We start from the raw sequence: 24,921 nt of genomic DNA on the forward strand, positions 1-24,921 counted from the left end.
AAGGAGACGGTGACACGGTCAGTTAGTGTATTAACAGCCTGTCAATCTTTCTCTCGCTCAAAAAAAAAAAAAAAAAGAAAGTTAAAAGCCAAATCTCCTTGAGGGAATTGGGAGTTTAGAGCTAGTTTGCAAAATTTGCAGCTGATGGATGGGGTCGATTTCGTGGGCCTCCAAAGACATTTCAGTTCAAGGGTTTTCTTAAAAGACTCCTTTTCAAAGTGATGTCTAACACTACACCCTGTATAATGTGATATATATATATATATATATATATATATATATATATATACACACACACACACACACACACACACACACACACACACACATTGCCTTGTGGTTGAACATGAATAAAATTGCCGGGAAATTATGCTGTCAAAGTCACCTCTTCCATCGTCTCCAATTAATTCTTCATGGACCTGTTAATTCTTATGACATCATGGATAAGCACACAGGACAAGCTCTGCTCTGTAGTTTCTGTCTTCAAAAAGACGACGGCAAATGCTTTCTAACGCCGACTAAACATCCTTCCTCCGGGCTAAATTGAATTTAAATGCCAAATTTCAAGCGGCATTCCCTGACGTCACGTTCTCTATCGAACAAGGCATAACAAGGATATGTGGACACGGCGAATTTAGCGGTGCCCAGAAGCGAAGAGAAACTCAGGCACATACGAGGAAGGAAGGAAGGAAGGAAGGAAGGAAGGAAGGAAGGAAGGAAGAAAGGAAAAAAGGAGGAAGGAAGGAAAGGATGGAAGGAAGGAAGGAAGGGAGGAGGAGAGGAAGGAAAGAAGGAAAGAAGAAAGGAAGGAAAGAGGGAAAAAAGATAAAAGAAGGGGAGAAGGCAGGGACGGAAGGAAGCAATGAAGGAAGGGAAGAAGAGACAGAAGGAGGGAGGGAAGAAAGGCAAGAAGGCGGGAATAGGAATGGAGGACGGAAAGAAGGACTGAAGAAAGGAAGGGAGGAAGGCAGTGCAGAAGGGAGGGAGGAGGGAAGGAAGGGAGGGGCGGAAGGAAGGAGGGAGGGAAGGAAAGAGGAAAAGGAGGGAGGAATCAGGGAAAGAAAAGAGGGAAGAAGGTAAAAAGAAAAGAGCAAAGGAATGAAGGGACGGAAAGCAGGACGGAAGAGAGGGAACGCAAGGGACGAAGGAAAATCAGGTTAGGAAGGAGGGAAGCGAAGAAAGAAAGAAGGGATGAAGTAATAAATGAAGGAAAGAAAGGGATGAAGGAAGGAAAAAAGCACTCAGGATAAATGGCGGAGAGGAGGTGTGCTTATGGAGCAGCTCAGGCAGACACACAAAACCTATTTGTGTTTCTCTTGATCACAAGACCACCAGGTGCACTCCAGCTCACACCCCCACACACACACACACACACACACACACACACACACACACACACACACACCTACACCAACACACACACCACTGTAGTGGCGTGGGACTCGGGGGGAATAAGACCAGTCAGGCTCTCCGCGCTCCCTCTCCTGTCAAAAGCAATAACACAGATAGGCATCCAGCGGCAGAGAAACGAGGAGGAAAGATATCCATCCGTTTTCTCCCTCCATCGTTTTCACTTCTGTCTCCGAGACGGAACGGATAAATAACAAATATGCCTTTGGGGGGGGGGGGGTTTATTCAGTCTCTGTGGACGTTGGTCTACATGGGAGGTTTGGCCAAGGCCCCAAAAACCTGACTGCCCCGAGGAACACGTGCCAGGGAAAATCCCTGTTGAAGTGGTTTAACAGTCCGTCCACGTCTTACGCAGGATTAGGAGTGATCCGGTGTGCAAATCAGTGGGAAAAACATCGTCATCTTGACAGTTCATTTAATCCAGTGCCATCCAGCGCGGTGTTTTCCCTTAAAAAAAAATGCTTGTGAATGCAGTGCTTATTACCGGCTTTGAAGAGGGGTTCCAGTTCATTATGCTTGCTGTGATTGCTTTAATTACGCTTTTCCCGATATTTCCAACAAAACAATGGCATGAAAACATACCGTGCAATGCCAAGTAACTGTGAGATACTGTTTCAACGAGTTTCCACCCGTTAATCTGATTGACAAAAAGACGCTCCTATCAAAAGATTCTGGGCCTCCATCCCCAACTGCGCCGAGACCTGTTTGAAACACCTCGGTAAATGGTATATAAACGGCATTTATAGGCCACTCCAAGCGTGTTACACGTTACATGCCTCACAGCCGTCGTACAGCAATGCCAGTCAGCTTTGCAGGGAGACACCCAGCATGTCGGGAGCTCTCCAAGGGGTTATGTGTCTTGCTCAAGCAGACCCTCTGCAAATAAGCCAGGAGGGAGCCGACACGTCGACCCTCGTGCTGCCAGGGGACCACCCTACCTCCGGAGCTGCCGCCGCCCCTGGTCCCTTCCTACTCGACTACGGTAATTGTGGCGAAAACTACATGGGAACAGTGTGGACGGCGCCTCAGTCCCCCATGTGACGTCATCAAAGAGCTCCTCTTGTGACCTCCACTCTGCTCGCACTTCTTTGTCGGCGTGTTTGTTGAGAATGCAGAATTCATAGATCACGATCCAGACTGATTAATAGAACCCGGCGCAACTGGTATCTCGGAGTACCCTTGTAGAAGGGTTCAAAGCCATGACTAATAGTTGCCTTTTGGACCCCGTGATAGAGAAAGATATCCGGAGACCCCTAATGCTTGCACCCTTCTCCTATCTCTCTCTCTCTCTCCCTCCTTTGTCTGAATCGCTTATTTCTTCTGTCGTTTCCACATGGGGGGGCAATCGATCATGGGATGCACATCACTTGCAGGACGCAAGTGATCCCTCTAAGACCTGGTTCAGGCACGGCATCAAAATGTGTGCTGGATAATCTGAGCACCACCAGACGGCTCCAGCGACACATTAAAGATCCAATCACTCGAAACACGTTGGTGACATGGTTAGGGATGCAGGTGTGGGCAATTCCAGGTTCAGAAAGTAAACCGTGAAGTTCTACCGCCTAGATGTAGGCAACATTGCTCGTGGTAGTGCATATGCATTCAGGGACCCCATCTGTCATATGTGTGTTTACATTTAAGGTCTACTCGGTCAAACAATTCAATTCAAATTGAAACCCGCAACCTAACCTCCAGCCAAGCTACAGTTACAGTACACCCTACAGCTGCAGCGAACCCGTTTCAGAAAATGCGGCAGTGCAGTACTGATGAAAGGTCAAGGAGTTTAAGCTGGAAAAACAAAGATAAAAGCTCAGATATTCCGCGTGCGGAGCAGGCAGGCAAAATTTGATCCCAAGCGGTCCCTGAACATGCATCTTGACGCACAGAAGTCTACGTCTGATTGTTCATTGCGGTTGTTATTCTGTAAAAAAAAGAAAAAAAGAAACAACCTCATTTTACTGTGTGAAGCGATGAGCTCAGAATCAAGGGACGACCGGAGCCACGTTGTTTTGAGACGGAAAAGCCAAACTCTTCGGGATTAAGTTGAATTGTGAAATTGCCGTGTCCCGTTTGCTACCCTACAATCCCGCGACCACAAAGCGGAGCGCCGACGCTCTAAGCCGCAATCCCTCTGGGAGCAGGAATTTAAAAGAATACACAATCTGAAAGCCGTTTCCCAGGGGGACGATTCACAAATAGAACTAATCACATAATACACGGACAACAAATGCAAATACCGAATTTTCTTTGTGCCTTTTTTTTTCTTGCCTTCCAATTTCTAGCCAGAGGAGAGAATGTTTCCCACTCAGTTTGTCCGCTCGTCCGTCTGTCCGACCGACCGGAAAGACAAAAGGCAATATCTCAAAAAGATTATTTCAATTTCGCGTTATTAAGGAACAAGTTCATCCATTTAGTGTAATTGCCTTTTACGTGACATTCATTAGGTTTCTTTTGTCATCGCTGGTTGAAAAACAGAACAGGGGCCATTACATCTGGTGGTTCAAGATCCTGCAATGTCCTTAATTGCCACGAGGAGTTGTTTGCGAGGCGGCAAGAATGGGGGGGGGGGGGGGGGGGGTGGGACCAAAGTGAACGTCTTCTCGGTCGGGATCGCACATCTGCTGACTGCGGAAGTCTGCGCTCCTCAAAGAGTCCCCATCCTGACGCCGCCCCTCTCCCCTGCCGTGGCGGTGCCTTTGCTCTGTCCCCTTGCTCCTCCTTCTTCTTCTTCTTCTTCTTCTTCTTCTTCTTCTCCCCTCTCCCTGCACATTTTAGCATCATTTGTTCCGCACTCTCCTTATTTGCCTCCCTCAGACTCTTTGCAAAGCGTGAGTTGACTGCTCTTGCTTTTTTTATTTTTATTTATTTTTGCCTTTTTTTTTTTTATTGACGTTACAGACAGAAAAAATAAATATCTGCGGCGCCGTCTTTATTGAGACTGTGGACGTGGGTGGATGCCGTTTATGGAATATGTTATGCCGGCAGTAGCAGGGGTCAAATTAATTTCACCAATAACCCCGACCGCCCGTATCGACGCTGTGTCCTCTGTAGTAAGCTGCAACGAATCACCCTTTATCCCGTCACTGCTGCCCCTCTGCCACCGCCTGCCCCCTCCAATTATTTGGGGAAATGACCTATTCCAGCTAGCCCTGCCCAACATTACCTCCGTCAACGTCCACTCCAACGTCACCTCCATCAACTCCTGCTCCAAAAGGACCTCCATCAAGTCCTATTTAAACATTACCCCCATCATTTGCTCCCAGATTACCTTCATCAACTGCTACTCCAACAATACCTCTATTAACTCCTACTCCAAGATGACTTCCATCATACCCTACTCTAACATTACCTCTATTAACTCCTACTCCAAGATGACTTCCATCATACCCTACTCTAACATTACCTCCATCAACTCCTGCTCCAAAATGTCCTCATCAAGTCCTACTCAAACATCATTTCCTACTCCAACATCACCTCCATCAACTCCTGCTCCCAGATTACCTACATCAACTGCTACTCCAACAATACCTCTATTAACTCCCACTCAAGATGACTTCCATCATACCCTACTCTAACATTACCTCCATCAACTCCTGCTCCAAAATGACCTCCATCAAGTCCTAATCAAACAATACCTCCATCATTTCCTACTCACTACAACAGCTCGACGATTATGTCCAACTCCATCAATACCTCAATCAACTCCTACTTCAACATTACCTCTATCATTTCCTACTCCAACCTAACTTCCGTCAACTCCTGCTCCCATATTACCTACATCAACTGCTACTCCAACATTGCCTCCATCAACTCCTACCCCAAAATGACCTCCATCAAGTCCTACTCAAAAAAACCCTCCATAATTTCCTACTCCAACATGTCATCCATTAACTCCAACACCATCAATACCTCAATCAACTCCTACTCCAAAATGACCTCTATCATTTCCTACTCCAACACTACTCCACATCACTTCCATCAACTCCTGCTCCCGTATTTCCGACATCAACTGCTACTCCAGCAATACCTTCATTAACCGCTACTCCAAGAGTACTTCCATCATATCCTACTCTAACATGACCTCCATCAACTCCTACTGCAAAATGACCTCAATCATTTACTACTCCAACATCACCTCCATCACCCCCTGCTCCCATAATAACCTAGATCAACTGTTACGGCAACTTCACCTCCATCAACCCCTGCTCCCATTTTACCTACATCAGCTGCTACTCCAACAATACCTCTATGAACACCTCCTCCCAGCCTACTTCCATCTTATCCTACCCTTACATTACCTCCTGCAACTCCTCCTCCAATCCCTTTGAGCTCACTTGTCAAGGTAGGATAAAAACCGAGCTTTGTTATCCCACCTCACATGATATCCCGTATCTGTTCTTTGTGGTCCTGCACTTCCGTATTCAGGTCACACTCCTCTCTGCTGGCGTGCGAGTGTGTGATTTGTGATTTGTGAAGTTGAGCACATTGGCGATGTATAGGGTAATGGGGCTGCAGTCAGGGGACCTTGGCAATGTGAAATTGCGCTTTCCTTAAAGACCGGTCACATTAAGACTCCTTGGCTGTTAAGTGTTTGCCGGGTGCTTATCTGCGGTAAGTGGCCTATCGAACTCCCTTTCTGGCTTTCTAAACGCCGTGCGTGGCAACAACCTTGAATGAGCCCGGCAACATGCCGATCCCACTCGAGTGTCCCACACCGCGGTGAATCACGCCGCTCTCCGTCTCTTGCTTCTTGCTCCGGTGCCATGATGCGTCCAGCGCCCTCCTCTTTCCTCACCTCTCCATCGAGGTGATACGTTATCAGTCTATTCGTCCTCTCTCTATCCGTCCCTCTCTCACGCACAGCCGCTTGTGATGCAAGTAATTTATCTCCATCTGATGTCCTTCACTGTAACCGTCCCTCACATGTAAATGTAAAGGCTCGTCTTCCGAGCTCTCCATGACAACGCCCCCCCCCCCCCCCCCCCCCCTCCCCGCCCCCAATACTCCAGCAGCCCCTCCGTCCTTCACTGGCTGGATAAGGTGACAAGCTCCGCCCTCCCTCCGATAACCTGCATTAGTGGACAGTGTGCTGCAGTGGTCGTAATAGTGTGTGTGTGTGTGTGTGTGTGTTTGTGTGTGTGTGTGTGTGTGTGTGTGTGTGTGTGTGTGTGTGTGTGTGTGTGTGTGTCTGTGTGTGTGTGTGTGTGTGTGTGTGTGTGTGTGTGTGTGTGTGTGTGTGTGGGTCTAGACTGAGGTCAGAATTGGGTGAAATACATTCAGCATCAAGTCTGTTCGAGATATGAGTTAGAAAAAAAAAACAGTGGTTTTTCATTACCGTAGTGCAATTGCTTTGTTTCTGTTTGGCATTAACCGGATCTCCAATATTGAATTAACGCTGAATTTGACCAGAGCGTCTCCTTGCAGTATTATAACGGAAACAAAACGTGGTGAAAGAAATATCATTATTTTCACTCACTGTTTTGCTCTTATCTGGTGCCACAAAGGCTCTGACATGGCACCACTCATCTGTTGAGCAGATTATTATATTTTATTAATTTAAGGTTAGGCTATAAATAATTGCGAGGCTACGAGAGGTGGAGGAATACTAACTGTTTGCTGTGTTTGATTTTCGCTTGCACAGCACGAAAGCCAGAGAACTTCAAGATTGTCAAGCTCCCAAATGGAGCAGACGAAGATAGAGAGATGGGAACAGGAAGTGAGAAAGAGAGCGAGGGAGCGAAGCGAGAAACCGAAGAGAGAAAGGGAGCGGGGCGCGCTCAAAGGAACTTTGAAGTAACCCTGACAGTCGCAGGGCCTCGGTTTCAACTCGGCCCTATTGAATAATAATTGCATCTAAAGGCTCTAAAGGTTTCAGAGGAGCCGGCGAAGACGGGGGCGAATAGAGGAGAGCCCAGAAAGACCCTCCGATCTACCTCACTCACTCATCTGTGTTTGTGTGAGTGGGTGTGGACGTACTGTATGTGCATCAGCCTACAGTACATGGAAGGGAGCAGGAATTGGATCCAGGGATGGAGCTTGTAAGGGCTGATAATAACTGATAATGATTTAGGGCAGTGGTTCTCAACCACCCATCCCCATGTTGAGGGCCCTTCAAAGAGGTTTCAAAATGATTACATGTAAAACTTCACCGTTATTGAATTCGCAAGACGTGTTAGCGCTATTAGAGAATAACACAATAATGACTCTTTTGATTACAGTTTCACTATGACCTCCCTAACTACAGTACAGTATAGACAGGTCTAGAAGTTTGGATTCTAAAAATCAATCAATAAAAAAAAATCTTCTCGGATTGGGGTCCCAGAGTTCTAATCAGGTCCCAGGTAATAATGCATACCAAATTTTTGGGTTCTTGATATGAATGAAAAGTTGAGAGTCACTGATTTAGGGGACGCATGCGTCTCGTTCTCCTTGAACAGGAGCTTCTGTCCAGAGCCACTTGCCGGTAGATTCGTCAGGAGGATTTAAGGTTCAAGAGCCGAACGGAACGGCTCCAACTGGGTCAAACAGCGAGTTCTTCTGTCTTTTGTTTTTTAATTTGACGCAAAAAGACAAACGGGAGAGTTAGAGGAATTCCAGTCAGGATAGGGAAGGGTAGAAGGGGATGAAAGATCTTTTAGGATCTTTTTTTATGTGACCCGTGCAACTGCTGGACTAAATACAATACACCGCGCCTCACATTTATCCTCCTTGGCTATCGCCTGCTTTAAAGAAGATCATTTGGCAATCACTGGGGTTTTGTTATTTTATACATATATTTTCCTGGGTCAGAAGAGAAAATTGAACTGGAACAGATAAGAGACAATAAGAACAGATAAGGTTATCGGTCCCATTGCTGGAATGGCTCCTGAATTGTGTCAAACCATCAACTATTAAACATTGCGACACGTTGGTCAGAGAGAGAGCACAGCTACATGTTGGTGGCAACACTTTTGCCGTTCAATTTCGGGTCGAGTATTTTGACTTATCGTGCTCAATTCTTCTTGGAAAAATAAGTTGTTTTAGACTCGTGTTTTTCCTTTCGTTCACTATTTAACTTTGAGGTTTGAGAGCGTGTCTCAGGGCTCCCCTCCCTAGATGAATAGAGGCGCAAAAAGCAATAGCTGGGAGGGAGCTCATTTGGTTGTCAAACACTGACCTTTGCGAATTCCCCTAATATGTCGGACACAACGAATACAATCAGTTAATCATCAGATAATAATCATCCTAATCAGACGATAAATCACGCCGCTCCGCGGTCCCACACACTAACAATGCAAAAAAATGGCGTTTAAAAAAAACAAAACGATTCAAACTCATCACCCCTGCTTCGGTGTCTACACACAGACGGACCAGGCTCATAAAGCACCGTAGAGTCTCCCCATAGGGATAAATAACAGTCGAGCAGGTGCCATCAGCATACAAAGTGGGGAAGATGACGGCCCTATTCTGCCGCGAATAAACAGATAATTTAAAGGGTAGGAGAGGATTAGGGAGAGGAAGCTGAAAAGGTTGGCGTGTGTGTTGGGGGCATAGAGAATACCTAATGGGAGAGAAGCCGGGGACATATTGATGAGGTTTGTATCTGCTGCTGTTGTAGCAGGGGGCTGGGACGGGTTATTATGGAGAATGGCAACGAGCCGCGGCGCTCAGCGGCACTGCGAGAAGTTTGGACAAGTTCAAACACAGTGTCTCTCTGTCGCGCACGTGCGCGTATAACATGAATCTTTTTTTTTTCCATGAAAACATCCAGGCGTAACTTCCAAAGACCACTTTGCCATTTAGCTCAAGCCTCCGACAACCACGCTGGCCCACATGGGCACAGAGAGGGCGCGCGCGCGCGTGGGCATCACAGATACAGCATGGAGTGGGAGAGGAGGAAAAACAGAGAGAAGGTGACAGAAACCAGAGAGAGGGAGAGAGAGAGAGAGAGATAAGAATGCTGTTTCTGCCTGCAGTTGCCAGGGAAACCAAAAGGGAACATTGATGCAGGTCACAGCGAATGGACGGACGGCGGGCGGCACATTCCTTTCACACACATGATCGTCATTTTGTGCAGACACTCTCCCGAGCCGCGATGAATGGCTGAGCAGGAGGATGCGGGTGGATGCGGGGGCGGCCGGTGCCGACTTAAATCCGCCGTCGTATAGACCCCGGGGTCCGGGAGGCGGCCCCCGTGAGCGCTCAAATTCGCCGGTGAGGCAGGTGAACTTTGCTCCGGCGCACTCATCCACTCGACGTCCCCTTTCTCCCGCGTTTTCCTCCCTTGCTGCAGTTTCCACCCCACCGCCCCCATTCCTCGTTTTCCGCGCTCTCTCGTCTTTGTCGCAGTTATAATCCCCCTCCCCTCCCCCTACTCACACTCTCGCTCTCTCTCTCTCTCTCTCTCTCTCTCTTACCTGTTGATGGTGTAAGCCGCGGAGAACGACTAGACACACACGCACGCCACGCACACACACACACACACACACACACACACACACACACACAACACACACAGTCACATACACACGCACACGCACACACACACACACACACACACAGGTAGAGGTGGTTTATAGAGTCATCTGGAAAAACCTTTGAAAACAAGATTTGCTGGGATTTTGTCACACTAATAACCTATTTGAATCGCGAGAATGAATCCGGAGGCGCATATCAAATATTAAAAAAATAATAATTTAAAACAGCATTGAAGCCTCCTCTGATTATGAGGACACTAAATGTGTCTCGCCCCAATTACCTATTCATGCTGATGGGTATTCACTTTTTCAACCGCATACTGTATGCACACACATTGAAACGATCCCCTCAAAGCTGCTAAATCAAAGGAACACGAGGTGCGCTCTCTCTCTCTCTCTCTCTCTCTCTCTCTCTCTCTCTCTCTCTCTCCCTCTTTTGAGATGAAAGCACTGTAGGAGGAGGAGGAGAGGATGGGAGGAATGCAAAAGGACAGGTCGGTCTCCAACCTGCATGCTACAGGTAGTCGCGTGCATTTTGGAGTGTTTCAGTGTTTCAAGTGCACACAAGTGCTTCTGGAGGTGCAACCTCGCCCGCTGTGTCTGCGCTTGTGGGAGCGAGCGCCTGTGTTTTTGGAACGAGTGCAGTGAATTTGAAAGAGCTTTGTGTGTTTTTTGTGAATGTGCGAATGTGAATGTGTGTGTGCGTGCGTGCGTGCGTGCGTGTGTGCGTGCTTGCGTGCGTGGGTGTGTGCGCGCGTGTGTGTGTGTGTGTGTGTGTGTGTGTGTGTGTGGGACTACTATGCGTGGGAGGACCTCACATGGCATCACTGGGAAGATGCAGCTACAACGGAAGGGTAGGGAGAAGAGACATCTGACAGAGAGAGAGAGAGAGGGAGGGAGAGCGGAAAAGGCAGACTCTAAGAAAAAGAAAAAAGACTGAAATATGAAGATAGCCGTGAGGGAACGGGATGAGAAAACTGATGACAGGAGGAATATGAACAGAGGAGATAGAGGAGAAGATATGTGCACAGAAAAAAACATGGGGTGGGAATTCAAAACGGGGGCAGAAATGGAGGAGGGGGGTAAAACAAGGCAAAACAGACCCAACGCACCCACGACCCCAAACCCCCCAAACACCCCAAACATACACAACAGCCCAAACAGTAAAAACACCACTCACCATGAACTGGACGTTGTCGAAGCCGTTGGCCAGCAGGTGGTTCTCATACTGGACCAGGCCAATGGAGTCCAGCCACTGGCCCACGGACTGCAGCGGGCAGCGGGGGCCTATGAGGGGGTGCAGGGGTAAACGCTTCAGCAGGGAGTAGCCATCCACGCGGTAGCAGCGGCAGTCCGGCTGCGACAGCTGGCACTGCCACATCATGTTGTGGCGGGCAAAGTGGCTGTCGAAGGAGCCCGCCATGATTTCGGGAGGGCAGAGGGGAGAGGGGGGACGGGGGTGGTGGGTGACGGCTAAATCCAAGCCCTTCGGCGAGGGCAAGTCAGTGGGATCAAAAACGAAGGGGTCGGAGGCGGGGGAAGGGGGGTCGGGGGCGCAAGGAGGGGAAGAGGAAGAGTTTGGAGGGGGGGGCGGGTCAGGGGGGGCGCTAGGCCAGGGGGACAGGCATGGCAGGGAGGCAGAGCGTCGGCACGGGAGGGCTCGGGGAAGGCGGCTGGCGGTGGGTGGTGACGGGGGAAGCGGAGGAAGTTGAAGGGGAGAGCAGGGTCTCTCTCCCTCTCTTTAACTCTCTCCCTCTCTCTCACACTCCCTCTCTCTCTCTCGCTCTATAGATCCAGCCAGAAGCGAGTTGAGAGAAGGAGAGAGCTGCAGGCGGAGAGGAGGAGGAGGACGAAGAGGGTTGTATCCAGAAAACACACGCTGTCCGCAAAGGGGTTAGAATCCTGGTGGAGAAGAGAGCAACGGAGCAGAGATACGGCTGGAGGTATAGATCCAGGGAGGAAGGAGCGAGAGGGAGAGAAAGAGTGTATGTTGTGGTGTGGTGTGTGTGTGTGTGTGTGTGTGTGTGTGTGCGTGTGTGTGTGGTGTGTGTGTGTGTGTGTGTGTGTGTGTGTGTGTGTGTGTGTGTGCGCGTGTGTGTGTGTGTGTGTGCTCGTAGCTGCCTGCGCTGGTGGTCTCTTTCTCAGCTGTTGCGCTTGCTTGGCTGCTTCCCGAGTGTGTGTGCTAGAGCGAGTGTGCTGCATGCATGCATCCGTGTGTATGTGTGTGTGTGTGTGTGTGTGTGTGTGTGTGTGTGTGTGTGCGTGTGTGTGTGTGTGCAAAGGAGAGAGAGAGAGAGAGAGAGAGAGAGAGAGAGAGAAAGAGAGAGAGAGAGAGAGAGAGAGAGTGAGAGGGAGGAAAGAGAGCGAGAGCTGCCTGCGCTGTAGATTTCTCTTTATCAAGTACTCCCACTCTCATCTGTATGCTTCTGCAGCCTTCTCCCTCTCTCTCCCTCTCTCCCACCCTCACTCGCTCTCTCGGCTCTACCTTTCACTGTGCCCTCCTCCCCTTCTCCATCGTCCCTCCCACCCCACCTCTGCTTCCCTCCCTCACTTTACTGTCTTTCTTTCAGTCCCTCTCTCTCTCTCTCTCTCCTCTCTCTCTCTCTCTCTCTCTCTCGCTCTCTCTGGCTGCCTATATTAACCATCAGATCAGCCTTAGCCTCTTTGTCTGCAAGCTGAGAAGCCTACCACAGACACACACACACACACACACACACACACACACACACACACACACACACACACATAAGCCACACATGCATACGCATGCACGATAGTTTATGGATAATTCTTCGCTTTGTGTGTGTGTGTGTGTGTGTGTGTGTGTGTGTGTGTGTGTGTGTGTGTTTAGAGCAAGCTTTGTTGGGGGCTGGGCTAACACGAACGGGATTTCTCTCTTTGGTTACCATGGTTAGCGGATGCTTCAGTCACAGATGAGGAGAGAGAGAGAGAGGAGACAGAAAGAAAGGGAGGGAGAGAAACGTACGAGGGAAGCAGTTGTGGAAAGCGGCGCTTTGAAGGATTTCCCCTCCGAGGGCAGCGTTGATGAGTGGCACGTCGGAAAGTCCAATTTATTACAAGGAACATCTCTTCCTCTCTCACACCCACACATCTGCCTCTCTCTCTCTCTCTCTCTCCTCGCTCTCTCTCTCTCTCTCTCTCTCTCTCTCTCTCTCTCTCTCTCTCTCTCTCTCTCTCTCTCTCTCTCTCTCTCTCTCTCTCTCTCTCTCTCTCTCTCTCTCTCTCTCTCTCTCACACACACACACACACACACACACACACACACACACACACACACACACACACACACACACACATTCTCTCTCACTCGCATGTGGCTTTTACCTAAAACGTCTTCCTTGTTGTCCAGGTCGCTGCTGATGCCTGCGCCGATGGAGCTCATAATCTTGTCGATCTGGAAGGAGGGATGGCAGAAAGATGGTGGGGTTCAGAATAATGAAAAAGAGAAGGAGAGTGAGATGGACAGAAGCAAAGAAATAGAGCAACAAGAAAACCGAGGAAGGAAAAGAGAGGGCAAGGGAGAGACAGATAGAGGGCGGAGATAAAGAAGCGAAGAAAAGAGAGAGAGAGAGAGCGAGAGAGAGAGAGAGAGAGAGAGAGAGAGAGAGGGAGAGGGGGTGAAAGAAAGGGGGAAAAGTCATTTCCCCACTGACAGTAATAAAGCCAACTATTTTTGGATTCAAGTGTCGAATGTGTGATCATTAACACCAGGCCAATTCCCAGCCGTCATCATTCCACTTTGTATAGTGCGGTGGAGGATAAGAAAAGACCCCCGGGGAGGGGGGAGAGCGGGGAGGGAACGAGGGGATGAGGGAGGAGAGGCCCTTCGGAGTCCGTTGTTTGGGACCTCGAAGCAGCTTTATTCGTGTCTCTGCCTGCTGGTTGGTCTGGTGGGCGAGGTGGTTGTGGTGGTGGTGGTGGTGTGACCCGAGATCTGCTGTTAACCACTCAACTGTGCGACACACACACAGCCTCTGTTCAGCGTTGGGTCCGCCGGGGCCAGAACAACCGGGTTATCCAGTTAAATTTATGTCATGGCCGTCCTGCTCCACGGTGTATGGTTTACAGAACAGGAGCACCGACTCGTTGGGCCGACCGGGCCGGTCAAACGAATTGAGCTTGCTAATGAGGTACCTCCCAATTCTAACTGCAATCGTTGTGCTTTTAGTTTTAGAAGGCCTGTCACCTGTCTACACCCAAACCTCTCTACCCGAATCCCGAACTCGAGACCCTCGCAGGTGAGCGGGCTACATCATTTAAACATAAAAAAATAAAACGGTTTCGGTCTGAATTTTGGGACCCGGGAAGACCTCTAGTTCATAGTTCATACCACTCTCCACCATTAAAACAACCCTGTTGGCAAACTGCTGATGGACTGGTCTCCGGTGTGGTACATCGGAGAGTTGCTTCCTCCCTTTCCGAGTTTGCTGTTGTCCTCTGTGAACCGCCTAGTGTTCCGAGTGTAAACATGCACCGTATAGGCGTGGCTTTAATTATGTACGGGCTCCTAATTACCATTCAATAATGTTCAAGACGATCAGCACCGACAGTACTTATAAGCAATTTTCAAGGTGACGATTAAGGCGAGCCCTCCCTTTAAGGGACTGTAATGCTAATGACTTGAGCTATCTCGGGTTCATAGACTGTTGCAGCGCTCCCCTTGGAGCTGGTCCCTTGCCAATAATGCAGCTTTTTACTGGGGTGTGTGCACGCTGCAAATAGCGCAACTTTGTTTTTCCCCCCTTCCAAAATCCCCCATATATCGCATCATAATTTCCCTAAAGCTTACTTATCTTGTCTCTTCCTGTAGCTTGCAATTAAACAGTAAAGGTCAAGTTAATTGCTGGGAATTGTGGGGAAAAAAATTCCACATGGTAATTCATCACCGTCAGCAAGTTATGTGCCACGCAGAGTTAATGAACATTAACGAACACACGTTTGAAAGGTAGATGGAACACTGCCTGATAAAGAAGACACATGTGTGCAAATTAAGTGAACTGTGCGCACACACACACACACACACACACACACACACACACACACACACACACACACACACGGAACAACACAATTTTCTACAAACTGCATGAAGCAAAGTAGTTTGTAAATAGTAATTAAAGACAACATGCTTCATCTGTGCGAGTGTGTGTGTGTGTGTGTGCATGCGTGCGTGTTTGTGATTCAATAAATTGAGTCTATGTATGGATCATCCTGGTCGGTGACCCGGCTCGGATGTGTGTCAGTGACCGTGCAATACCGGAGTTGCCCCGGGCACACACACCCACACAGACACACACACACACACACACACACACACACACACGCACGCCGAGATGGAAAGACAAACGGCCCTCTGTTACACAAAGCACCTTTAAAAAAGTAATTTTCTCCGCCCGTGTGGTTTCTCATGTTCATGACAATAACACCGTTACAGCATCGTGAGGGCAGGGGAAGTTTCCTGCGTATAATAAAAATCCTGCAGTTTGAAACTAGATTTATTTTTAAATAGGCTAACTGGTCTACACCATTTACACGGTGCTTCTTACCTCTTCCCACTCCGCAGTGAAGGAGGGTGTTCTCTCGAGCTTTCCCCCTGGACTAGTGCCCTCTCCTGGGCTGGGACTGCCAGGGCCCTGCCCCCTAGAACCAGAGCCCCAACTGTGCTCCTCCTGGGAAGATGAAAAAAAATATGTACTATATATATATATATATATATATATATATATATATATATATATGTACTAGACCCAGATCAAGAAGCATGTACATTTTGGACGGTAAAGAAAATCATTTGCGCTCAAAACTAATTGAAATTTCACAGCTAACCTCGCAAGTTTGTTTTTTTTCTGTTGCCAGCGGCTCACAAATAAATATTTTCGGATACTCCATTAAAGATGCAGCTAAATTACCAGATCTCATTCTGCACCTTTTATCTTCATCTTGCCTACAAATTGAATCAGAAATGCAGAGCTTTATTTTATTACACTCATACTGTCCTTAGGCTTTAACAACCCTCATGATAACAGTACCGTAAGTAACTCCCACTGACTAATGCACATGGTCTGGCTGCGACCCAGAAGCTGCATACCTGGATAGGAGACACAGCCACCAGGTTGGAGTCAGACTTGGACAGAGTCTTGGACAGCTGCAGGTCCAGAACGCTGCGGGGCATAGACCTCATCCTGCCCAGGGTGCAGGCCCTCTCCTCGTATCCGGCACCAGACGCGGCGTCCCTGGCCGGGCTCTCCGCCGGGCTCCCCCTCAGCACCAGCGCGTCCCCGTTTTGCCCGGAGGAATTGTGGGAAAAAGAAGACGAGGAGGAGGGCGGGTGGCCCAGGGTGGAATACCCGCGTGGCGGACAGGCCCGCTTGTAGTCCTTTTGCGGGGCCTGGTCCTGGTTTACCCTGGTGTGGAAGACAGTGCGGTAGACCACCTGCGGCTTCTGGGGGTCCTTGGGGGGTGAGGACTCGTCCACCGACCTGGGCACGACCTGAGGGGGTCCGCCTGGCCGGATCAAGAGGCTGAACTCGGGCGTGCGCAGCAGGCTGCCGTGGCCATCCGGCGCAACTAACTTGTGGGGCTTGGGGCTGTAGAGGTGATAAGGCGTGTCGGGCGTTTCGCAGGCGGGGGAAGATCCGTGGAGGAGGCCGACGAATTCCTCTGGAACGTGGCTCCTCCTGCGGTCCTCTAGCAGGGTGGAGGTGGCCGGAGGGGGATGGGCGGGGGGCGGAGGGTCCCGCTGGTAAGGCCCGTCGTCTGCGAAAAGAGACGTATCAAGTGGGTAAGATGAGATACTCCTGTCCTTACATACGGTACCAGGAGCTGACTCTCACGAAGAAAACAAAGTCAAATTAACTCACAAATGAAGAACATTTTATGATAAAATTGCACAATGGAGATAGAGGGGAGTTGTAGGACAGTGAGTGGAGCAAGCGCAATTCCATAAAATAAATAAATAAAGATGACACGCAAAGCTGCAAATATAAAGATAAGAGGGAGGCAATATGTCTTCCGCTCATCTGTAGACAAGCTGCTTGCATCTGCAAAGGGGGAGGGGGGACAACTCCTGACTTTTGATAACACTTGCGTGCTCCCTCGCCGTCTGGGTGCAACGGTGTGTGTACGCATTGTGTGTGTGTGTGTGTGTGTGTGTGTTGGGTCTGAACCTGTGCATGTTCGCAAACGTTCATGAGGGCCGATGCGCCCACTTGACCGGGTTTCTTTGAGGTGTAATGAGAGCCAAGTGGACGCTCTCAGCCACCGTCTCCGCCCGTCACCTTGAAAGAGGAGACCAGCAGCTCTTTCATATTCTTCCTTTCCCCCCGAATACTTGCATAAGTTGGAGCGACGTTAGTCTGCCGGCGTCTGTGCATGTGTGCGTGATTTACATATTCAAACGCGTGTTCGTTGTGCAAATCAAGCTGTTGTTGTCGCCTGTTATGGGAAATACGCACTTGTCTGTTTACTCGAAGGGGGGAGAAATCACAACAGCAAGATAATAACAGGTTGTATTGTGGTACAGAACTGTCTTAACAATGTTTGAACAGTTAATGGGCTCAGAATAACAAAGGGAATTTACGACGTACACACGTTTTTTTTAAATTAGACAGACGGATCAGACAAGAGACACAGTGTGTTCTGATCTTTGGTCCATAACTAACAAACGCACATATCAGGGTCATATGGCATATTCAACCTATTGGTGTGTACGGTAGTCATGCATGAGAATGAATACATGCTTAGGTGAGATGCAGACCGAAAAAAAAAAAAAAAAAATTGAATAAAAGGAAATGCACATTCAAAGTTACATACATGAACACATAGATGAAGAATTATATCACCGGAGGCTGAAAGTAGCCTCAATTTATCTTGCAGTCATGACTTGATTATAATGTGAGATCAAGTCAGACCATGGCATAATGAGCTGCTATGTCCAATATCGCACAGAAATCCCCATGAAAATAACTATCTTCCTGGCTCTCACAGTGTGTGTGTGTGTGTGTGTGTGTGTGTGTGTGTGTGTGTGTGTGTGGGTGGGTGTCTGTGTATGTGATCTCTGGCATTCTAGGGGGCATGATCGCTCTCTCTCTCTCTCTCTCTCTGTTTTCTGTCGCTGCGTGTTAGGACTGTGTACAGGGCCATGTTAACAATCCCTCCTACGATAAACATCTCACTACTCTCTCATCACACACACACACACACACACACACACACACACACACACACACACACACACACACACACACACACACACACACACACACACACACACACACACACACACACACACACACACACACACACACACACACACACACACACAGTCACAGACACTAGGATAGCCTTGTAATTGCAAATGTCACTCAAAAACATTGATACTCGCTGATGCTCCATTGGGCTATGATCACCTGAGCCCACTCCTGCTCCTCCTCCTCCCCCTCCTCCTCGTTGACCGGATCCTCGTTGAGGCATTATGCAAAGATTGCGTAACGTAAGTCCACGACACAGGGAGGAGACACAGCACGACACAGAGCGGGGTTACCCAAGGAAATGTAAATGAGAGCGGGGTATCTGGGCCCAGAGGAGAACCAAATTAGAATCATTCACGCTGATTAAAGGGCTCTCATCCTGCAGGGTTTCGGGGGTTTCCGTTTCTCAGGTTTGCAGATGTGCGAGAAAAAAAAAAAAGAAAAGAAAGTGAGCCGGGGAACGTGTTTCCTAGAGTGGTTATTTCTGTGGACATTAGCTTAATACAGGTTTAACAACGGGCATTCGCTGTGATTGCTGGCTTCATTTTTCTTGATTTCAAAAACTTCTGAAACTGGAAATCATACTTCTCAAAGGTTATCTATAAAATGACTCCATGGTAGGCTACGAATTGTACAGTAGGCTACTGCTTATCAATAGCTTATCAAAATGTTGTGCTCCCTTCCGACAGTTCTCTCTCTATTCCTCTCCTCCTTTTTTAAGGGCAACAGGTGGTTTGGTAGCCATGGTAACAAAAAGGCCCACTTCCAGCTGTTCTGGAAGGCTGAGAGTCGCCGGCCCTCAAGGGAAGCGCCAATTTACCGAACGGCCAAATAAGCAGGTGAGGTGGGTCTTTGTAGAGTGTCAAAACAAGAGAAAGGGAACAGAAGCTCCACGCACTGGGACTGAGTGCAGAGGTGCTGAAAATAAATGGGGAGAGCGAGAGAGAGAGGGAGTGAGAGGGATAGAGAGAGAGAAAGAAAGAGAGAGAGAGAAGCACTTTTTTACCCCTTTCATTTTCATACCGCAAGTAAGCCCAGGAAAAGCCACCTTCCCAGAACCCGTGTCACTGCTGCCGGGTACTGTATCGACCGGTACCCCAAAGAAAGCACTCGGCAGGGCGCTCGGCAGGGTGCTTTCTCGGCCGAGCGCGGTAAGACCAGGGTCCAGGTTCCGGGCCGCCGTGCTTTCTGCCGACGCGGCTGATAATGCGCACACATTCACAGCCGCGTCGTCGGTGTCAAACGCTCAGAGCGACCCCGGTGTTCACACTCCCGCCGGCTGCGGGTTCTAAAGGCCGCGCTTTTAATTGCTTGTTAACAATTGTTTATCGCGTCACGGCGGGAGCCAGGGGTTCACTGCCAAATGCAGTTCCGGGCGACGCCGCAGCTCAGCACAGGGAGGGGCGGACGACCGGAGGGACGAGGGGAGAGGGGGAGAGTGGTGGACCGGGGAAAAGAGAAGAGGGAAAGACAGAGGGGAAAAAGAGGAAGAAAAACAAAACAGACGGGGGGGAGCCGGGGTGAAGGGCCGAAGGAGGCCGGTTCACAGAGGGAGTGGAGTGTGTGTATGGGGTTGAGGCAGAGTAACGGAGAAGTGCAAATGAGTGTTGCAGAGAGACACTGAGGCAGTGCAGTGAAAGCTGGAAAGCCCCAGGGAGGGTAACAGACACGGACGCGAGTGATGAATAGCAGAGAGGAAGCCGGGAAGTTAAAGCGAGAGAGAGAAAGAGAGAGAGCGAGAGCGAGAGAGACAGAGAGAGAGCAGGGCGGGTTAAGGGCGAGCACGGCAGTGGTACGCAGTGACAGGGAGAGACAAGGGAAGGAGGAGACGAGAGAGAGAGAGAAACAGAGAGCACCAAGACAGCTTAAGATACTCTAGAGTCGGGGCAGAATAAACAGTTGACTGGCAGCCCACTGAAGGGACAAGAGTGAAAAAGGAATTCAAGAGAACGGATTTCAAAGGAGCGGAGGGGGTCGGTCACAAAGCGAGAGGCTGGAGGAGTCACAGTCGTCCGTTGATGTGGGGAATTCCAAATTGAACGCTTCTTCAGTCTCGATATCCTCACACATTCATCATACTCTGCGTATATGTATGAAAGTATGTATATGTATGTGACGAATAAACCTCTTGAATCTTGAATCTATCTTATTGTAGACGGAGACGAGCTGACATCGCTTTTCCTTGTTTGTATCGTAGACCGCTGGGAAATGGACGTACGTCACCCGTTGGTTACTGTGGAGAGGATTTGAAGCCTCGAGTTTGCCATTCGCCCTCGCGCCCATACACCCGTCTTTAAGCCTCGGTACATGGTTCTGCATTTGGAAATACTGAGCTCTGTCGTGAGATAAAGAATGAATTAAATGCAGCACTAACATTGTGGAAATGGCTTTTGTGAGATATGTGTCATAATAATTGGAATTTTCATGGAACATATAAAAATACAACGGTACCTAAAAATATTGATTTCAATTATTCATTGACTGAATCATTTAATTTGAATACATCCCTCCAATATAAACAGAGACGTTCATACATTTTATAATTAATGAAAAACATTTTGTCATAAATGTCAAATTGATTTACAGGAACTGACTGCCGGATAGTTAAAAAAAAAAACGACACTCCTTATATTGAATGCAGGCCTTAAGTAATGAACGCAAGAAGGGCAAAATATTATGGAAGGCAATATACTGGGTGAGATACAGCGTGGTTGTGTGTCAGTTACAGAGGGAGACAGAGAGAGAGAGAGAGAGAGAGAGAGAGAGAGAGAGAGAGAGAGAGAGAGAGAGAGAGAGAGAGAGAGAGGGAAGGGGGTAGTGTTGAGAAAGACAGGCAGGTAAACAGGCAGTATTTGATCACACGGTCGCGGAAGCACAACGGGTGTCAGGACCAATCGGTCTTTTCCTCCCGTAGTTTATTGAGGACGCCTTTTTTTTCTTTTTTTTCTTTTTTTTTTTTTCACATTTCCCAAATGATTTAAGAGATGTAAACCAATAACATTTCCGCAATCGTCTTGCGGGCTTTGTTTTGTCTGCATTCTGCGATATTGCCACGGCCCGCAGAGCACCCGGCCCACGACGCAATAACCCGGCGTCTGCGACCCTCGCGGCAAAACTAATTCCTCACACATTACCCGTGGCAGCCATCCCCGAACAATACGGTTTCTCAACCCAATATGTCACACGTAAAGTATCTCCCGCTTCCCGGAGCATTCTCCGACGCTCTTCCACGCAGACATACCCACCCCCCACCCACCCCCGCCGCATCTCCCATACAATGGGATGTTTTCCCGTTTGAGGCTCAGAGCGACTGATAACGCCGCGTTCCTCACCGTGCGCCTCTGACGGCGAGGCGCAGGCTGTTATTAAAAGCTGCGGAGTAATATCGGAGCCGTCAGTCATCCTGGAGGTTTTTATATGGAGCTGGATCCCCTTCCACGGAGCATCGCTGGGCTGTCAGGCGTGCGTCGGGGGATCGCCGGTGCTGAGCAAACGGGCTCGTGACCTGTGGTACTTACGGAGGATGGCTTTTGCACTCGCGGCCGATGATTTGAGTACCCGGTCCCCCCCCGCTTTTCGGAGCATTTCGCCAATTTCATACAGCCGATCTATTGTGATCTCATCGTGGCTGCGGAGGCGAAGCCCCGGCTTTCCAGGGCCAGCCCTTCGCAAGGCCGTGAAAAGGGATCAGCCCTAAACGCACCGTCCCTGAGGGAGGTGGAGAGAGGGAGCGAGTGATGAGACACCCAGTCAGGTGCTGTTCTTTCATGTCTGATGGCCCGTATCCATCTAAACCTGCCCGGGAGTCGCCAGGGGACCGGTAGGATATTGAATTCGCACATTCGTTCCCAATTTACCGTAAGCAGCACTATACTGCCACGGCCACCGCACTTCTCCCACAGTGGCTGGTCTGTCACATCCCCCGATGAAGATGTTTTTTTTATTTTTTGTCACTAGAATCATTGATGTGGTGTGTTTGTGTGTGTGTCTGTGTGTGTGTATGTGTGTGTGTGTGTGTGTGTTTTCAAATGTTGTGTATGTACTGGATAGTGCATGAGTAGACTGTGTGTAAATATGGATGCACAACTTTTGTGAAGGTGTATAGTCTATTGTTATTTTGTTGGGGTGTGTATGTATTAAGTTTTCTATTTTCTATTTTTTTATGAACTAAAAAATATTTTATAATTCATTTGTTACTTTTATCATTACTATTATTATTATTATTATTATTATTATTATTATTAATAATAATAATAATAATAATAATAATAATAATAATAATAAAAATACAAAATAAAATGTTAATTTATTTATTAAGTTAATCTAAGTTTATTGTATAGTGCCAATTATTCTATTTTTCACTATGTTTTAGGGTTATTGTATAATATTGCATTTTTTTTCTATTTTCCTTATTTCCTTATTACTTTATTATCATAACTTATTGTTCTTCATGTGAACTGCTGTTACACTGCGGGGACGAATAAGGGATCTATCTATCTATCTGAACTGAGTTTGCCAGTACTGTGTCGTCTGGAATGTATCCTAACGGCTCTTTCTGTACAGTATGGTGGGGTATGATAGGACGACAATGAAGCTCTCCGGTCTGGTTCCTCCAGCCGGTTACATGCTTATCAATGACAGCTTAGCAGTGCTAACGGTATTTAATTCAGGCAAAAGGAAGGGTTGTCAGCACCTCTGCAACAAACAAATCTTAAATCTATAGCTAGAATACCAGTAGCACCCCAACACCAGCATATAATGGAAATATCATGTCGCCAGCGGCAAGGATGATGCGGTGAAAAAACAGGGCTACAAAGCATAAAACATTTTCATAGGGAATATTCTGTGAAATACTGCCTCTAAATTCATGATTTTATTTTTCTGATTACTAATCTGACACATTTCTATTATCTTCCACAGTCCCCACACAGAGTCGGGGAAGCTTATCATAATGTGTTCATAGCCCCCCCCCCCCCATCACCACCACCACCAACCCCCCAAAAAATGAAAAATGAAAGAGGTGATTCATCACCACCTCGGGTCTATTCATCAAAAGACTGCACTACCAAGGGAAGCGAGAGAGGTTTCGCAAAGAGACCTCAAGACAGACGGCGACGGGAGAGAGAGCGAAGCAAGACGGAGATAGAGGAGCGGCGCCAGTGGCCAACAGAAAGTCATCGTAAGTGAGAGCGGATAAAAAAGAAAGAAGAAAGACGATCACAGGAAGGATTAAAGGGAACGGGGAGGAAGCGAGGAGAGGAAGCGTATCTCCGGCGCGCAGGGGAGGCGATAAGGCGCCGCAGGCGGAGCCGCGTCCGGAACGTCATGACGACACTTCCCGTCGCAGACTAATCCCTCGCATCGCCGCCGCGAGGAAACAACGGGTGACTGATACACAAACACACACAGATAGGGAGAACACAAACATAAAATTTGACTAAAACACACACACACACACACACAGACACACACACACACACACATTAGGGAGTGGGTATTCAGTAAGCCACGATCCAATACGATCACAGTACAGATACCACGATATCGATGGTATCGCATTACAGGCGATTCAGCGATCGCTCAACTAGATGGAGTGTGCATGTCCAAATCAAAATTGTACAAACCAGAGATCAAATATAAGGCAATCCAAAGTTTTTCAACGTGGCAACGGTAACTTAGCCGCCCTCCCCACCATATGATACTATTACAATACATTTCCCACGATGTCGATGGTATCGCGATACAGGCACTCCATTTATTCAGCGCATTACAAACCAGAGCTAAAAACCAAAGTGCCGCCAACGTATCGAAAAAAAGGAAGTGATATATCGCGGTATCGATTTTTCACAAAACCCGTCGTTCCCATACGAGGACCGACGCTGGATGGAAACGGACGTTTTTCATGCAGAATGTGCGATCAAAAGCCGCCCTGCTCTTTAATAAAACGGCCCTTCTAATTTCGACTCGGCTACAGAGAGCGGGCGTGTCCGACGGCGCCAGGCAATTACGGTGCCCTCCGTGCCAAACCCACACACACACACACACACACACGCGCGCACTTACACGTACAGTCCGGGGATGGGGCATGCACATGCTCAGACACAACATTGAAACGGCCTCCACCGACCAATCGGGTTTGACCGCGCGGTTCCTTCCATTTATCGACCCCGTCCCCCCGCATCAAAGAGCCGGGAACAGAGCTGTCATTTCGAAAACATCCACCTGCATAAGTGGAGGCCAATCACAGCGTTGGCCAAGCTATGCCAGTTTTATTACATTTTTTTTGTTTGTTTGTTTTTTTTTTCCTGCCTCGATGCAAAAATGAAATAAAGGAAGGGGGGGGGGAGTGAAAAAGGTCTCCAGTTTGCAGGCTTGTGTCACAATTTAAAACGCAGTTATGTAAACCCCATCAATGGAAACCATAGAAACCGTATGGAAGGAAACCATGTTTGAAAGAATGGGCCTTATATAGAGTTGTAAGTACGTCATGGCACATCTGCCTTTTTGGATGGTTCTCATTGGCTGCCAGGTTCAGGGGGGGCTTATACCTTGCTACCTTGGAGCATGGAAGGGGTTGGAGGGGGTGGTTGCGGAAGGAGAGAAAGTGTGTGTGTGTGTGTGTGTGTGTGTGTGCGCGCGCGTGTGTGTGCTCGGCGTTGTGACAAGCCGAGCTTAGTTCGGCCCCCGAGTTAACAGCACTGCGACGAGAGGCCGTTTCAATTAAATGTCCTTCCCCCCGCCGAGGACGGTATCAAATTCGGGTTATTGTCTGAGCCTCCGTGTTC

General features: G+C 48.5%; 1 protein-coding gene across 3 annotated transcripts in view; it reads right to left on the reverse strand.

The window, feature by feature from the left end:
• anks1b (ankyrin repeat and sterile alpha motif domain containing 1B) overlaps nt 1-24,921 on the reverse strand; it is a gene marked incomplete at its 5' end in the record, with an annotated part of 200,103 nt that overhangs the window by 48,718 nt on the left and 126,464 nt on the right. For all 3 annotated transcript variants that reach the window (XM_080022088.1, XM_080022087.1, XM_080022092.1), the window contains 4 exons: nt 11,047-11,153; nt 13,212-13,281; nt 15,434-15,556; nt 15,976-16,643. In XM_080022088.1, coding sequence (XP_079878214.1) covers nt 11,047-11,153; nt 13,212-13,281; nt 15,434-15,556; nt 15,976-16,643 — 968 coding nt within the window. The remainder of the gene's footprint in view (nt 1-11,046; nt 11,154-13,211; nt 13,282-15,433; nt 15,557-15,975; nt 16,644-24,921) is intronic.

Source organism: Zeus faber (genome assembly GCF_960531495.2).
Source record: "Zeus faber genome assembly, chromosome: 21".
In the NCBI taxonomy this organism is placed as follows: Eukaryota; Metazoa; Chordata; class Actinopteri; order Zeiformes; family Zeidae; genus Zeus; species Zeus faber.